Here is a 16,787-nt window from a genome sequence, read left to right as displayed (position 1 = left end):
AGCTCAACCAGTCCAGGCCCATAACTCAGCCTTTGAAAGATACAGTTGCACATATAAGAGCTGTCTGAGAGCAGATAGAAGGGAAAGATTACAGGATGTAAAAAGCAGCTGCGTTATAACATGATGTAGAAATGTAAAAATGGTTTAATAAACTCATAAAATGTAGGAGAAATATTTGCATAAACTGGTGTAAAATGTGATAAAAAAAAACAAAACTATCTATTGCTTCAACATATTTAACTGACAATGAACCAACAATATTAACTAATAATGATGTAAGAATTATCAGGAGTTCAAAGGAATAGTTCAGCAAGTTTTTTCTTTCTTTATATGAGAACATTAGCTTAGTTTAGCATAAAGACTTGAAGCAGAGGGAAACAGCTAGCTTGGCTTTCTTGCTTGTTTGATGCATACACAAACAGAAATGTAAATTTGTGGTTTTATGGGTGAACCAGGCGGGCCAGGTGCAGTGACTTCCAGGTGCAGAGTCTGATAACTCCTCTTATACATCTCTTGTATACAGACTAAACAAACAAGATAACATCTTAATTAGAAAGCTTTAGAGGTGTTGATAGACATATTTTTTTAAACTTTAGACATAGCCAGGCTAGCTGTTTACCCCTGCTTACAGTCTTTATGCTAAGCTAGGCTAATCGCCTCCTGACTCCAGCTCCATACTTAATGCACAGACATGAGAGTGGTGTCCATTTTCTCATCTCACTCTGGAAATAGACTCAACAAAGGTAAATAAGCCTATTTCCCAAAATGCTGATCTATTTTTATAATAGTACATCTGAAACTCTAATGGTATTTGTCATTATCATATTTATTACATCAACTGAGAAAGAAAAACAAGACGGAGAAAATTCAGAAAGAACGACGGAGAAAGGATCCCTCTTCCAGGATGTTAAAATATGTTTTCTCAACAAAGTGCTACACAAGTCCACAAATCTACCAGTAATAGAATTACACCATGTAGACACACAGTTACAATGTTAAGTAAATTAAAAGTGTAATATAATATAAAGTACATAAAGTATAACATTAAATAAATATGCAGTAATATAAGTTTCAGGCAAAGTGTAAATGTGTTTGGACTGTGAATCAGAAAGGACGTCAAATAACTTCCCGGTGCTGCCAAGACCTGCACAAAACCTCCTCTGTACAGCAGAGACCTGGAAAGAAGTCAGACTACACAAACACACAAGAGGCATTATCTTTCTGAGGTTATAATTTTCTGATAAAATAACATAATACGATTTAATGACCAGCAGTGTTTTTGATTCTGTTTTATTTGACCCATTTAGAGGCACATTTTTATTCAAGCTATTACAATTACCGACAGTTACTATTATTAGTTGCTGCCAACTCTTATGTAATCTTCTGACACGGATCCATCTGACCATACAAACACACAGATCTCGACTCCACCTCCCCCCATGCTCATGTTTCATGTTGTCTGCACTGAACTGGATCAGGCTGCTTGCTGCTGTGGTAACAGTCAGCTGTGGTCGAGAAGGTGAACTGTGATTTATAACTGATCCAACTGCTGCGGCCTGATAACCTCCGAGTCTCCCGAGGAGGTGAAATGAGGCTACATCACCGGGTTTATTTTAGGCTCAGCAGGCCCTGCCATCACATGTGTTTTTATCACTTTCACATGATAGACGGAGCAGGATAAATGCTACAAAAACTACTGCTGCAGACCAGATAAGAGATGTGAGAAGATGAATGGAATATGCAACAATATGCTTTGTCTTTTTCACCTTTTATGTCCAGTGGAAGGATCTCTCTACTTGTGTGATAATGTCAAGTTGTTAGTTGCTCCTCAATTTATTATGTAGAAGGTAAAACGTAAAATTTGAAAGTCAAAAGAGGACCTGCAGCTCTTTATTTTAGGATTTGTTGAAATTGATACTGTATGACTTCCTCCTCCAAATGCCAAAATGCTCCATACTGTCTGATGGAGCCACAGAAAATTATAGAGACTGTTATTCATGACATAATGTATAACATGTTGACTGTCTGTTATAACAGTTAGGACCCAAATACACACACAGACCAGGAGACGCAGGAATGGTTAAGGGCAGTTTATTGTAGCTTGAGTTGAAAATGGATCTGATTGGTTAGCTGAGTGCCCTTTGGTCTTGGATGTGGCAAAGGGGCTTGGAATCTGTTATAATGTCAGATATCTGACATTATAACAGTATATAAATAACAGAAAATCACAAAAACCATGATATTTCCCCCTTAAGTGCACTGCAAGTTGAAAAAATTGTCTTTACATGAACAATTCCTCCTCCATCACCCTGCAGCGTGTCGCTCCTGGTCTGAAAAGTGAAGCTAATGCGGAGGTGCCTTAAACCTTGATTCTTTCTAATGGCCAACAGAAAATGACCCTTCTTCTCACTTAATTCACTACCTCAGTGAACAGTTTCCTAATGAGTTTATGGTCTCAATCGCTAGTTTCAAGTCTTCTTCAATACAGCATGATGTTCATTTTGTAAATTCTGGTCCCATTTTGAGTAAAATAGACAATAAAGCAGGGTATGCTTTAGGGCGTGGCTACCTTGTGATTGACAAGTTGCTACCACAGAGACATTGTTGATTACGTAACGTAACCATGGCGTAACCCCAGATTCACAGAGTAGCTATAGGCGTAGCTGCTGCTATTTCACAGTGTTCTGTTTTCACAGTTTTCAGTTCATGAAAGTTAACTGTAACATTTTCGTTGCGTAAAAAAGCCTTGTTCAGCATTTCGTTGTGATAAAAGACCTTCTAATGGAGTTGGCTGTTCAGTACATTTTGTTTTTAATGGTTTTAAGTGTGTTTTTCACTAGCGAATGTCAGCATTAGCATTATCACAGTTAACTATAGATTGTAAATGCGCCGTGCTAACCAAGCTAGCAGCTAGGGTCAGCTCCAGCCTTTCGTTCACATACGGTCACTTCTGGCTCAAAAAATCCAAGATGCCGAAACAGCAGTCCACAAACCAATGTGTGATGTCAAATGTAGCTAATGAGCTGCTTACCCCCGATCAAGACATAGTACACCACATTATTAAAAGTCTGTTTACTGTGGCACAACAGTGTACTGAAAGGTATAGCCTAAATGTGCACGAGGTATCTGATGTGTGAAAACATTTTTTGAGTATAATATGATTACAATGTAAATATGTGATGGTGTCTTAAAACTAGATTGAAACCTGTGTCATCTTTTCAACATTTACAGTAAACCTCAGCGTGTTATTTGATATTACCGTAGAATGATGAGGGTGTTTGTCCAGTGCAGCTTCCTGGAACAGAGGTATCATGAAGGTAAGAGATGTCTCATTGTGCGCTAATTGGTGCTGGAAGGCAGCGCCTCCATCCTGCTGATAGCACAGATATCTGGAGCAGCGAGCTGTTTGTCCAATCAGTTAATAAAACACAAACACACACACACACAAACACAGCATGTGATCGAGCCAGGGCATGAACTGCAGTGAACTGTCAATGCACTGCTGAACAAAATGACAAGAGGAAAAACTGTCATGGATCGTTTAATATCCATAAATGCTGCTGAGATTAGCTCAGCACAGAGGACATAATGTACAGTAGGTGAAGATGTTTACACAGCATGAAAGCCAGTGTCATTTAGTATTAAGTGAGACATAACACTGTTGCCAGGTGCTGCATTGGAAAGGCTGATAACCAATTCAAACACATTTTTTAAATTTTATTTCAATGCATGTACAGTTTGCCAATAGCGGAGGATGTACTCACATCTCATGCTTGAGCAAAAATTGCAGTATTACACTGTAAAAATATTAAACTAAAAGTCTGACAGGATAGACGTACATATATTATGTCACTTGGATCGTGACATGATGATGATGAACATGATTGCAAAGCAAAAAAAACTTACTAGCTTTTTGCGAGGCTTTCAACCACATGTTGTGGACGTCCTCAGCAGATGGGGGAGTTGCTCAGTTGTCATGGAGATAGCTTAGTTGTCATCATGTGATCCCTGGAAACTGGACTCACATTCTTTGTGTGTGGCCAAACATATTTGGCCAATAAAGCTGATTGATTCTGATTCTGATTAAAAGTACGGGCCTTTGGTCACATGACAACAGGTGGTCGTATATAGAAGAAACATATTTCTGCTACACAATCATGATATTTTAGGCTTCCTTTCTTGTGAATAACTATAATAGATGCATTTACCTTTTCATTCTATTTAACAAATGTTTAAAAAAAAACAATCTGAGAAGGAGGACTCACGCTGAGGCTGGATTGGTCACAACTGTTGACATATAAAACCTGATCATGGTCATAAATTATGGACATAATTAGACTTAGTTTCATTTTAATTATATACCTATGAAAAGTGGTTAAGTAAAAGTATTAAAGGTGCAGTGTGCAGAATTTAGTGGCACCTAGTGGAACAGACTTGGCAGAAATGGAATAAAATATTCATAATTATGTTTTAATTAGTGTATAATCACCTTTTTGTTACCTTAAAATGAGCCTTTTATATCTACATAGGGAGCGGGTCCTCCTCCACGGAGCCCACCATGTTGCACCGCCATGTTGCTACAGTAGCCCAGAACCAAACACTGGCTCCAGAGAGGACCTTTCGTGTTTTTCACGAGTTTTGCGGCCACCGTAGGTTCTCCTACACGCTTGGAAGGGGAAGGGGAGGTGTTCAGTTTGTTGCAACCTCACCGCTAAATCCTACACACTGGTCCTTTAAGATTAATGTAAAGCTGCATTTATTCATTTTTTGGCCACTTGAGGGCAGGTTATCCTTGTCATTTTTATTTATTTGTGTATTTATCGATGACAGCGCACATTCATCAACACTGACATTTTAACAATGTAAATGTGCCAGGGTTGGCTCAACAGCTAATTTGTACCTATAGTCCCAACAAATGGATAAAACACTTTATACACAGCAGAATTATATTATGTGGCTACCTGATGAATGTAAATGCAGTATTCACTCTCTTTTAGCTCTGTTTTTGCTCTCTATTAACCCCTGAAGGAAATATCTGGCTCTTTGGCTGCTAAATGCTCCACTATGTTCACCAGCTAGTTGCTGCGTCTGGCTGCCGTTTGGTGCTGAGCAGGTGGGTTTTTTAGACTTTAAAAACAACTGTCTGCTGGTGTTGAAGTGAAGCTGACAAGAGCAACAAGACTGAACTAAAAAAGTAAAGTTTCGGAATGTAAAAAAAAAAAAAAACATGAGCTGAAAGAGATTATAACACTCTGTAGAGCTGAGGGGAACTGCAGAGTCAGCTGATAATTCTCTGAATGTTCATCACTACAAGCGACCCCTATGTAGTCAATCGATCCATTGTTGATATAAAAATATAGATTAGTGCAGTTTAAAAATACTCAAATTAAAACTGCCTTTAAACCTGCTCTGTGGAAACACACTTAAGTAAAATTGGTTGGTTAAAGTTTGTTATTTTCCCTTTTGCTTCACCTCTTATTTATCCCAGCAGGGCACTGACTGATAAGCTCAGCCCAGCATGGTTGGCAGAAACCAGCCAAACCTGAGCCCAGAGCTCTGGCACTCCATAGCCTGAGTCAAAGCACCTCTGTCTGTCCAAAATAACCCCTACCTCCCTCCCAGTGTGCAGCCCCCTCCATCCAAACCCTGCTGGCCTCACCCCCACGCCTCAGCAAACTGCAGCAGACCTCTAAACCATCGATGAGTTTATATTAAAAGCCACATTCACAGCCCTCGACTGTTCTGGTTCTGCCTTGTTGCAAGTATAAAATATAAACTGTTATAATCATAAATTTGCTTGTGTTATACAGATCTTTTTAAAACTATTCCAGACAGTAAACCAGTCTGTTGTTCATGAACTCTGCTACTATACAGAACAACTGGACGGTGACAAAGGTTTGAGCGATGAAGGTGTTTAGTGACTGAGGTCTTAACATCCAGGGCCACTGTGTACCTTTACTAACTTGACAGAAACACACTGTGCATTCAGGCCTCTTCAATTGCTGTTACTCAACCTTCATGTGACCTCGCCAACAAACTAAAGAATGATTTACTAGCAGCTTGACCTGAACTGTATTCAGGGGAAACTCAAAGTGAGGTGATTGGCTGGACAGTTTGGTTCCTAAAGTTTTCATATACATCCAATGTTATGCAACATAATTTGCATAAGTTGTGCGATAACATGTTACAGCATAACTACAGAGTCTATGTTTGAGCTGCTATAGCTAGTGTGGCTGGTCCTCCTCAAAAATGTAACAACGTTTTGAGTATAAGACGTCTACAGAGATACAGCAAAAGAATGCAGTTCACTTTTGAGGTTGCATCATCTGGTATTTAGAAGAATTTTTGAAACTTTGGACCAAAATTTAAAACAGAACCATTCTTTCAATGGTATTGCCATGATCAGTGGATTTCTTCATAGGTAAAAGCTTTTCGTAAAGAGTTTTTGGTGAAATTTGCACTGCTGACCAATTGTAAAGAGTCTTGACATTGCTGACTTCTTAAAGAACAAAGAGAGCAGGAGGCTGTAGAAGCTGCATGTAGCTGGCATGAATGAATTTCATTACGGCCCCCTTTACACCTTGCATCAGAATGCGTCTCATGTCCAGATTGTCTCTAGCTATGATTTAACCTGATTACATTAACATCTGGTATTAATATGTGTCTCAAGTGTCCACATTGAGATCCGATCACTCTGTCCAACTCAAACAACTGAGCGTTACATCCTCCTTTCGTTTGTGCGGGTCCAAAAGAACAACAACAACAACAAAAAGATGGTAGCCATCTATGAAGCTATGCTATTGTATGACTTTTGCTTACTTTTTGAAATGGGAGAAGAAGCTGACACTTGGTCTTGTATTGACTGCATCCACGAGTGTCTTGAATATATCTTTCTTTCCATAGCTGTCTTGCTGCTTTCTTGCTAGTAGCTTAGCTTGCTAACTGGCTAATGGCTGCTACCTTGCTGGTTTGGAACAGTTGCATGTGATTACGTTTTTCTGCCCACTTAGTTGTTGTATATGGATTGACAACGCAATTGCATTTACACTTTTGTTCAATGTCGTCACAATGCGTCCCTGGCCACCTCCGGAGGTGGTTTGGCCAATCAGATTACGATCCGTCCTCAATGCTTCTTGGGTGCATTTACACCTGTATGTTCATGTGGTCAAACGCTATCTGACTGTAATCTGATCACCCAAAACGCATTTTAATGCAAGGTTTTAAACGTCTTTGACCATTTCTGGTGAGATCAGGTATGTTAGTAGTGGTTCCCAACGGTTTTGGCTTGTAACCTCTTAAAACAGAGCAATGTCTCCTTGTAAACCCCTTGTCTATGGCCCTGTTCAGACCAACTTGAGCCTTGCGTGCAAAAACCCTCTCATTCATTTGAATGGGGGCAGTACACTGATAAGCGTAGGTGCCAAAACAACACAGGGTCGTCTGCCAAAAAAGTTGGTTCACATGACGTCTTCTGGCAAGGTGCTGTGTTTCTGCTGTTTACGTTGCGATTGTTGTGAAGAAAGATTAAATATTTTCCACCGTACTAACTTTCCATGGATGGAAAATCCTGAGAATTTAGTTTTGTGTTAGTTTCTGATAAACCTAAAAACGCATTCATCTGTAGCTACAGCTGGACTTCCTGGATCATATTTCTTACCAGTACTTAAACAATATGCCCCCACCACCACAGACCCTTGCACTGTTGAAACGCAGGGCTATTTTCTGAATGCAGTCTATGAGTTGTGACTAGTTAGCCAAGGAGTAATTTTTCACATTGAGTGATTTGTTTGTATTTTTGGAGACTTGAGGAGACCGCATCAAACAGAAATTCACAAGCTTAGAACACAGTCTGGAAAAACAACATAATTTAGTGATGCATAAATATTATAGTAATATTTTTCTGTTTTTCTTGCCAGTTAATCATCTCACGACCCTTGACATTTATCCAATGACTTCTAGAGGTCACTTTTCAACAGCAAAAAGAATTTTAAAAAGCCATCTATCTATCTATCTATCTATCTATGTTATTGGTGCTAGCTACCTTGCTATCTATCTATGAAGAGTGCAGAAATTTTTAATGTATTCTTTCTGGTAACAAACTGATATTCATTTATTTAATTATTTAACATCAGTTTAACTGTTTCTGTTTTGTTTGTTGTCTTAGTTAACTCCATCCAGTCTCCTGTTTCGGCCTCTTGACCAAACACAAACATGTTCCTGCCAATTCTGACATGTTACCATTTGAGGTGTGTCATTGACCTGTCATTTTGGAGCAGTGGCACGGCCGCCGTACGCTCTGGGTAAATGAACAGTGTGGTCTTTGTGCACTCAGAACAAAGCTGGTGTTGTGAGTCGGCCAGGAAGACCTTGAGGACGGACACCTGAGCACCAAAACACCTCCCTGCTACCTTTTTTTAACACAGGCTGTCAGATTCTCAGCTCATCCTCTCAGATCCACAAATGGAAAACACGCTTCATTATCAGAAACGCCACTGTTGGTGCATTACAGCAAAGTCTGAGGTGTCATTTAGAGAGTGTGCAGTGGAACAGAAAATACCTTGTTGCCATTTTTCTCTGTTTTGGAGAACTTGAGGGAAGCTGTTTGCCCAGACTGTTGACACAGCTGTAACTAGAAAAACTTCCTAATTCAGGCACCACTACCGTATCAGAGGTGTATTACAGTCCAGATAACCCAACTCTGTTCAGCCATCTGCTAAACCCTTCAACAGAGAGTAAACATGACTTTTGTCAGATTTGATTATTAGCACGTACCATTGTTTTACATTGATGCATTTCTAAAATTCCTTCTTTTTTTTTATCTTTGTTTGTGTTGCATTCCTGGAAAATTGTTCCCATATAGTGGAGCAACACACTGTTGTAGATTGTGCAACAAGTTGTTAGAAATACTGCCAGGGCTTTTGTGCATGCAGGGTTTCACCAGGATTATCAGTGATGAAGCTAATCCATCAGCTCCTGCAGAATGCCTGCAGCCAGAGCTGTGTGCGTGTGAGAGTGAGAGAGAGAGTGAGAGAGAGAGTGAGGGAGTGTGTGTGTGTCTGTGTGTGTTGTTGTTGTTGTTGTTGTTGTTGTTGTTTACTGTAATAGTGCCAATACCACCCCAAACTTTAAAAAAAAACACATCTTGATGCTGACATTGTAAAATGAAACTGTGAGCTGACCAGAGTTTGCAAGCAGTATGAGTAGGAATTTAAAATTAGGAAAATCACCTTCTTATACATACAACATTATTTTTATGCAGATGTCCGTAACACAACTTTACGAGGCCTTTGGTAATTCCCTGAGAACCCGTGGGAGTTACTTTGGGAACCACTGGGTCATGTGAAATGTTTCAAAAGCATCAAACTTTATCAAAAATAGCCTCCTTCCCCTCAGCGTCTTTAGCTGTTTGTCATGTGCCCTACTTAATCTATCTTTCCCTCAATCTGCAAGGAAAACGGGCCCCTCAGGAAATGCCTGCCGGAGGTAAAGCGGGGTCTCGGCTCCAGGATTTCCAAGGGAAAAGGTGTTGAGAGAAACCTAATCCAGTAGCGGGGCTGAGGGTGGGGGGACTGTTTGTGAGGAGAGGCTAGTGGCAGTCTTGGAGAAAATGGACCCCTCAGCCTCCTCTTTGCTCACATACCTGACATGCCTAAGAAACTCTGAGTTGACACTCACAAACTGACACTGAACACTCTGAGGTCATCTTAATCATGAGCTATATTAAATCACAATGTAAGTGAAAAGCAACCTCTTATTGACATGATGTGAAAAGCAAACATTCGCTGTCTGTGATTGTGTTAGCTAGCGTTAAATGTCTTTAGTGTACGTCATTATACCCTGTACATATAAAAACTGTTAGTGGAGAAAGTATTAACATCCTTTAGTTAAGTAGCAATATCACCATGTAAAAGATATTTCATTACAAGTAGAAGTGTTGCAAAATGTTACTTAAAAGAGTACTCCACAGATTGATCAATCAGCAACTAAATTACCCACAATGCAGCTTGACTGCAGACAGTTGGTTTAGAGATTTGGGTGTGTCAAACTTGTAGTCTTTAACGGACGCTGACTCAAGTGACACTCCCTCTGGAGCCACAAAATACTTTATACTACTTTTTACACATATATAGTAGTACTCCCCAACACGATGTAAAATCAGTGGTATTCCCCTTTAAAACTGCACTAATCAATATTTTATAGTAACAATTGATCAAATGATTACATCTAATTTGAACTAATAGTGACAAACCTGCAGAAAAATACTCTGCAGTTGCTCTCAGCTCTGCGGAGCGTTTTAGCATCTTTCTGCTCATTGATTTGATGTCACATCCTGTAGTTTTACTGCTTTTGGTTCCGTCTCAACGCTCTCATCAACCACATTTCTAGCCACAGCTGGCGGCAATTTTCAGTTAAAAAAAAAGCCCTGATAAACCCACTGTACACTACCTGCTCAGCACCAAATGGCAGACAGACAAAGATAGCGACTAGCTGGTGAACATAGTGGAGCATTTAGCAGCTAGAGAGCCAGATATTTCCCTCAGGAGTTAGTAGAGAGCAAAAACATAAATAAAAGAGAGTGAACAGTGGACTTACAGTCATCAGGTGGCCAGAAACAGGCGACTGTTAACTAACACGTTCATCATATCAACTTTATAAGGTGATAATATGTCAGTGTTGTGTTAGCTTATTGCACTGCTCCGATACAATATTTCTACTGTATATTAAGAGTGGATCAAATGAGTATGAGTAATGTGAGAGGTGTCGCTCGTAGTGACAAACCTACAAAGACTCTGCAGCTCCCCTCAGCTCGACAGAGAGTTTCATTGTCTTTCAGCTCGTCGTCTTGGTTTTACGGCACCTTAACTGTCTTTCTGCCTATCTAGTAATCTACTGTTGCTATCAAAAACAAAAAAACAGATACATGGGTATAAAATGTAATCCTATGGTTTGCACACTTATCACATCACAGTTTATCTGATATGTCACATTTACGATATAATAGATTGACACACCTCATGATAACAAAATCCTCTGTGGAATGGATTTTATTATGATAATGATAAAGCCACTGAATAATAGTCTGAATGTCTGAGTCATTGTTGATATTAAAACTGATGTCTGTGCACACAAATACCTTCTGTAGTCTATTTGTGATCCAACTGTTCTTTCAGAAGAATACCAGCAGCGTTTTAAGTGCGGTTAGCTTCATGTGTTTGAATAAAGGTCTGAGTTTCTATGAAGCGTGACTGTGACTGTGGGAGAGCCTCTCCTTGGGATATAGTCATATTGTGATTCAGGCCCCTGGTGAGATAACATGCCCCACCACACACCTGGTATCTCATGCCAGGCCGAGCAGCTGCTGTGTTTCCACCCAACGTTACCATGGATGTGGCTTGCAAACACTGATGTCTGTGGGGACCTCAGACTCACATTGCTTCTCTTCCTTATACTAAACACACACACACATCTCCTCACGCATCAGTGAATGGGTCAAACAAGTGGCAGGGTATGGAAAGTATTGTGTTGAACCACAGTCACACAAAGAAACACTATCAAAAGAGGGTTTATTTTCACTCATGACCATAAAGGAGCCGTTTAACTGACCAAATCTGCTTTCTTGTGGTTGTAATGCTCTTTGAGCGCGGTGAAACATAATTCATCAAAATAGGTCAGTGAAAGAACCTCGAGGAGATTTTTAAGCCTTTAATAATGGTTTCTGCTTATATTATGTAATCTAAATATGACTCCAGCTTCCTTACAGGTGCATGAGACACTAGGAGATCGATTTCATCTACCAGAGGTGGGACAAAGGCATTGTTTTGCAAGTTACAAGTTAAAGGTTGTGTTTCAGGTCCCTAAGAAACTCTTCATATGCCCCTCTACAAATTTAATGCCGTTTTTAATTTAAATATTAACAGTATTCTAACAGTAAGGTACTTTTTTAAATGTGTTAAAAGTAAATGGATCCTTTTTTTTTTTGACCACAGTCTTTACATTCAACGTTTTATTACGTAATAGAGGTCTCACGTTTTGTTTGTCTGCTGGTCGGTACTGCAAAACATACCTGTCCTTCCTGCTCACACAATGTGATTGGCTGCTGCAGTATAATATACATTTTTTATGTTTGAGCTTGATGGGAGTATGAAATCATTAAGGGTCAAAAGGCAAGACACGTTAAAGAGTTTTGGTGCTGATTTGTGACTCAAGTCCAGGTCATGTGACTCAAATCCACTCCTCTGTCCTCCAGTGCTTCTGATCATGGTATCACAAACAGAAAAGGCCAAAATATGGCGAGTGACACAGAGGACAAATAACTGTGAGGAGAAAAGACATACTGTATCATAGCCTTTTTGTCATAGTCATACAAAAGAACATTATAAAAGAAATTGTGGGCACAAAACAAATAAGCCCAGAATCTCACTTGTTAACAAACACGTGGTAAGTCATATCAAAGTGCTGATCTTTACAGCTAAACAGAAATTGTGTTGCTCAGTCTTAGCAACAGAAATGGCACTGATTAGGCAACATGCAGTCACTCAGCTGTAAATAGTATACTTCAGAGCAATTAGCTGGGCTTGTAAAGTGATGCATCAACAACTATATGAAAACATAATAATAATAACAACAATAAACGCATTTAATTTGTACTGCACTTTTCATTCGCAGTGAATTTCAAAGTGCTACAGCATTAAAAACATATAACATGAAGAAAATTACATGAGATAAGATGAAAAAGCCTTCATGAATAAAAAGGTTTTAAGCCTGTTTGAAAGGAGTCTAGGGTCTGTGCTGCCCTCAGAGCTACAGCCGCTTCCACTGAGAAAAAAACGCTCACTGTCATATAATATATTCTTTATTATAGCCTAAGACAAATTATATGTATTAAAATGTTATACATCATAAAATATTAGAATAATTATAAAGACATAGGTAGATATATTATTTGGTTTAAAAATACATAAATAAAACTTAGTAATATATGTATAGAGGTGTTTCTCTCTTCTGTTTCTCTGTGTTACATCATTATACCACCTTTTTATTGCATCTTTAGGTCTTACATACATATAAAATACTGACACCTGCTGGACAGAGGCTGTAAATGCAACCCGTGGCTTATGGTCCCGCCCAGAGGCTGTTCAACGCTTTCCATTGGTTCAAATACAGAAAAGTTTCCGTTGATTGGTCATATTATTTTCTCTCGGCCAATCAACGCCTTTGTTTACAATCCCACACCGAGGTCACAGTTCAGGAGAAAATGAAGTGACGCAACTACATAGCAAGCTGCCGGGAGCCGTGGATCTTATCCCTGGAGGGAGAAGTTATCTTTGTCAACCCGCAATTCCCGAGAAAATGAATTATTTAGACACATAACAAAGCTTAATGTTTGTGCCGACGATGCTGTGTTCGGGTGTAAATGCGGTGAGGTCGTCGGTGTCAGTACAAAAGGTTGGTAGCTTAGCTAACATTAGCGTAGCTGCTAAGATACCAAACGTTGGATGACTTTGGCCTAACCTTTACTTTGTTCAGCTCTGTTGGTTTATTTAAAAATAAATACACATGATGGGTTATATTATAGCGGAAAGTGTCGATTATATTTTGAGTTACATTTCTGAGACAGAGCTCCATGTAGTTACGTACCACTGAGATTATGAAAGTTAGCTTGAGCTGAAGCTCGTTGCCAGAGAAGAAATCACATCCTTTCTAAAGTTATTAAATTTACCCACAAAATGTCAGTTTGCGAGTTTAACTATCGGAGCATCATAATCTTAAATTTCCGGTGACATTCAGATTAGAGTCTTGATTACCTCTAACATTAGTCCCAGTTTGTACCTCTTATGTAACGCTATCAGCCGTTTTTAAACAAGAGCTGCATCTAACTGGTATTTTCATTGTTGGTTAATCTTTCGATTATTTTCTCGATTAATCGATGTTATTTGTTTCTCAGGCCTTTGAATGTCTTTAAGGCTTTATGTTGCACTACTACTTATTTATTTGTGTATGCTTATGGGATAGTATTGTTATGTTATGTCTTTTCCTTTTTTGCCGTTACCATGTAATTTTATTTTATTTTAGTTATTTTATTGTACAGCACTTTGGTCAACTCTGGTTGTTTTTAAATGTGCTTTAAAAATAAACTTGATTTGACTCAATCTATGAAGTGTCAGAAAATGGTGTAAATTGTCAATCAACCTCAAATTTTTTGTCCATAACCCAAACATAATAAGTTTACTGTCATAGAGGACTAAATAAACCAGAAAATATTCATATTTTAGAAGCTGGAACCAGAGAATGTTGCCATTTTTTCTTACATAATGACTCTAAATGATTAATCAGTTATCAAATTAGTTGGCAGTTAATTTTCTGATTAATCATTGCAGCTTTAAGACATTTAAAAGGATGTTGCTGTGAAATTTAAACATCAACATATTTTGTCAACATAAAATTGATGATGTTACATGAAAAGTAGAAACTGGAAAAATATCATCTCTATTTAGGATTTAAAAAAAAAGACTTGACGTGTCCTGAGCTGTATGTAATAGATCTGTCTCAGTGCACATTTTTGTATCTAGAGCAGCAAAGATTAGTCAATTAATCAATTAGATGCGGGGGGGGGGGAGAATCACCTGCTATTTTGATAATTATTTAATCATTTTAGTGCCACAAATGCCTTAAAATTCTCAGGTAGCAGCTTCACCAGTGTGAGGATATGCTGCATCACTGTAAACTGAATGAACTCTGAGAAAATGTGATGGGAATTTTTCACTATTTTCTGATATTTTATAGACCAAACAATTCATCGATTAACTGAGAAAATGCTCTGCAGATTAATCGAGTATGAAAATAATCATTGTAGCCTTAAATTAATAATGACAATAAGGTCTGCATCCCATTTAGCTGTGCTATTACTCGGGCCCCTTGTCACCAAACTGTCTCACTTAATTTACACGTCTGAATTATTTCCTCATCCTGTGTTGTCTGCCTCAGTGTTGCCTTAAAACGACAAACACATTATCTTAAATAAGAATTGTTGTTTGCTGTTCTCTCTGATTTCCATATATAAAAAAATATCTGAATAACGAACAGAACCAAAAGTTAGAATAGGTAAATACAAACAGGCAAAGAAGCCAGAGGTGTTGAAAGTTTAATTATGAAAACGCCACTTAAATTAGTTGATTGACACAATTTTATTGAGCTTATTAAAAAGAAAATTTTGTAGAATATAAAAGGATTGTCTGGAAATAAAACCACCACACTATAATTACATCTAAACAAAGCTCCAACAGATATATTCTTCTGTTTTTCAGCTGTGCGTCTTCTCCCTGCTACACACGAGGAGATGTCGTGGCCGTCAGCAGTTGTGGAGTAGAAGTCTGCACAGCGGGACTGTTCGCAGCCTGTCTGCTGGACCGCATTCACCTGCCCCTCCCGCGCTAACGGACTCGTCTGAGTGCACCGACGCAGAGCCCAGTCGCGGCACCTCTGCTTGGTCCCCCGAGCAGGGTCCACCGCCCGCTCCCACACACTGCTGCATGAGCGGCTGTCATAACTGCGTGTGGATCGAACACGCAGAGCAGCTGTTGGAGTACTACCACGACGGCGGCGACCGCGCGCTCGCCGCTATCGAGGAAAACGTCCTTGACGAGAACCTTAAAACCTACCTAAAGATGGAGATTAGGCTCCTGAAGAAGACGTGACTGATATGTCGACATGTTTACGAGTATTTTTTATGTAAAAACATGTCACTGACTGAGTTTAAAGGTGCATGTAAGATTTGGCCAGAATCTTAGTTTAAAACATTCAAAAATTAACAAAAAATATCAGAAATAACATAATGTGAAGAAATAACAGTTTTGATGTTCTGTCAAAGACGTCTATGTATTGTGTTGCAGAGATATCTACTGAAGTTAGCGTGCTAACCAGCTAGCACCGGGCCGTCCGGTCTTGTAACACCACTTTGTACCTCAAGAGGCGATAGTGAGTCACTGTAGCGTCCTCAGTCCAACATGAGAGGAAGAAGAATTAGCGCCGCCCTGAGCCGTCACGGCAGCAATGGTGCTGCTGCAAGTTACGCTGCAGGACTGTTAATATGTCATTTTATTAAGTTTCAGTATTTTTTGCGGGCGAGAAAGTAAACATTTAGATTCCCAGTATTTGGTCAGCTTATCCAAATGACGCCTATTTGGAAATTTGCTCTGACGTTGTCGGAGATGCCGCTGCTGATCATCTCAGCTACATGACCCAGTGAACTGATCGGTGCTGCACTTTGGTAATTCTCTCTCTCTCTCTCTCTAATGTCTCCGTGATGATACGCTGCCCCCTATTTGTTTGGGGGCCAGGTGGCCAATCTTACATATTGCACCTTTAAGCACTTTATAACTCACTCCGCTCACCCATTTCACCTCCACGTTTTCACTCCCTCCTCCTTTTATTAAGGTAGCTGGAAATTTTTAAAATCTTATCAACCACATGATCTTCTCAGCAATTAACGTGTAGTACAATGATATTATCACTGATAGAAATGAACTATGAAATTAAGTCCTACAGTATGTTTGAAACTTGAATGATCCTTTTAGTTTCTACTCAGAACAAAACCAACAAGCCCAACCTGTTACACCTAAGAAATACTTGAATTGTTTGTAGGGCTGCAACTAACAATTATTTTCATTATCAATTAACCTTCTGACATTTTGTTTATGAAATGTCAAAAATTAGTAAAAAAAAAAAAAAAGTTCACCAGAGGCCAGTGTGACCTCTTCAGATGTCTCTGTGTGTTCGACCAACAGTCT

The 16,787-nt window shown here is 39.1% G+C and overlaps 1 protein-coding gene across 1 annotated transcript; it reads left to right on the top strand.

Annotated features, from left to right (window-relative positions):
- The first annotated feature begins 13,228 nt into the window (after nucleotides 1-13,228).
- oxld1 (oxidoreductase-like domain containing 1) lies at nucleotides 13,229-16,520 on the top strand. Its single transcript, XM_044338615.1, has 2 exons — nucleotides 13,229-13,446; nucleotides 15,306-16,520. The coding sequence occupies exons 1-2, from the start codon at nucleotides 13,381-13,383 to the stop codon at nucleotides 15,693-15,695; spliced, it is 456 nt and encodes a 151-aa protein (XP_044194550.1). The 5' UTR covers nucleotides 13,229-13,380; the 3' UTR covers nucleotides 15,696-16,520.
- Nucleotides 16,521-16,787: the final 267 nt, after the last annotated feature.

Source organism: Thunnus albacares, chromosome 20 (genome assembly GCF_914725855.1).
Source record: "Thunnus albacares chromosome 20, fThuAlb1.1, whole genome shotgun sequence".
Lineage (NCBI taxonomy): Eukaryota > Metazoa > Chordata > Actinopteri > Scombriformes > Scombridae > Thunnus > Thunnus albacares.
Note: the sequence above shows the minus strand (reverse complement) of the source record. Positions and strands in the feature narration are given on the sequence as shown.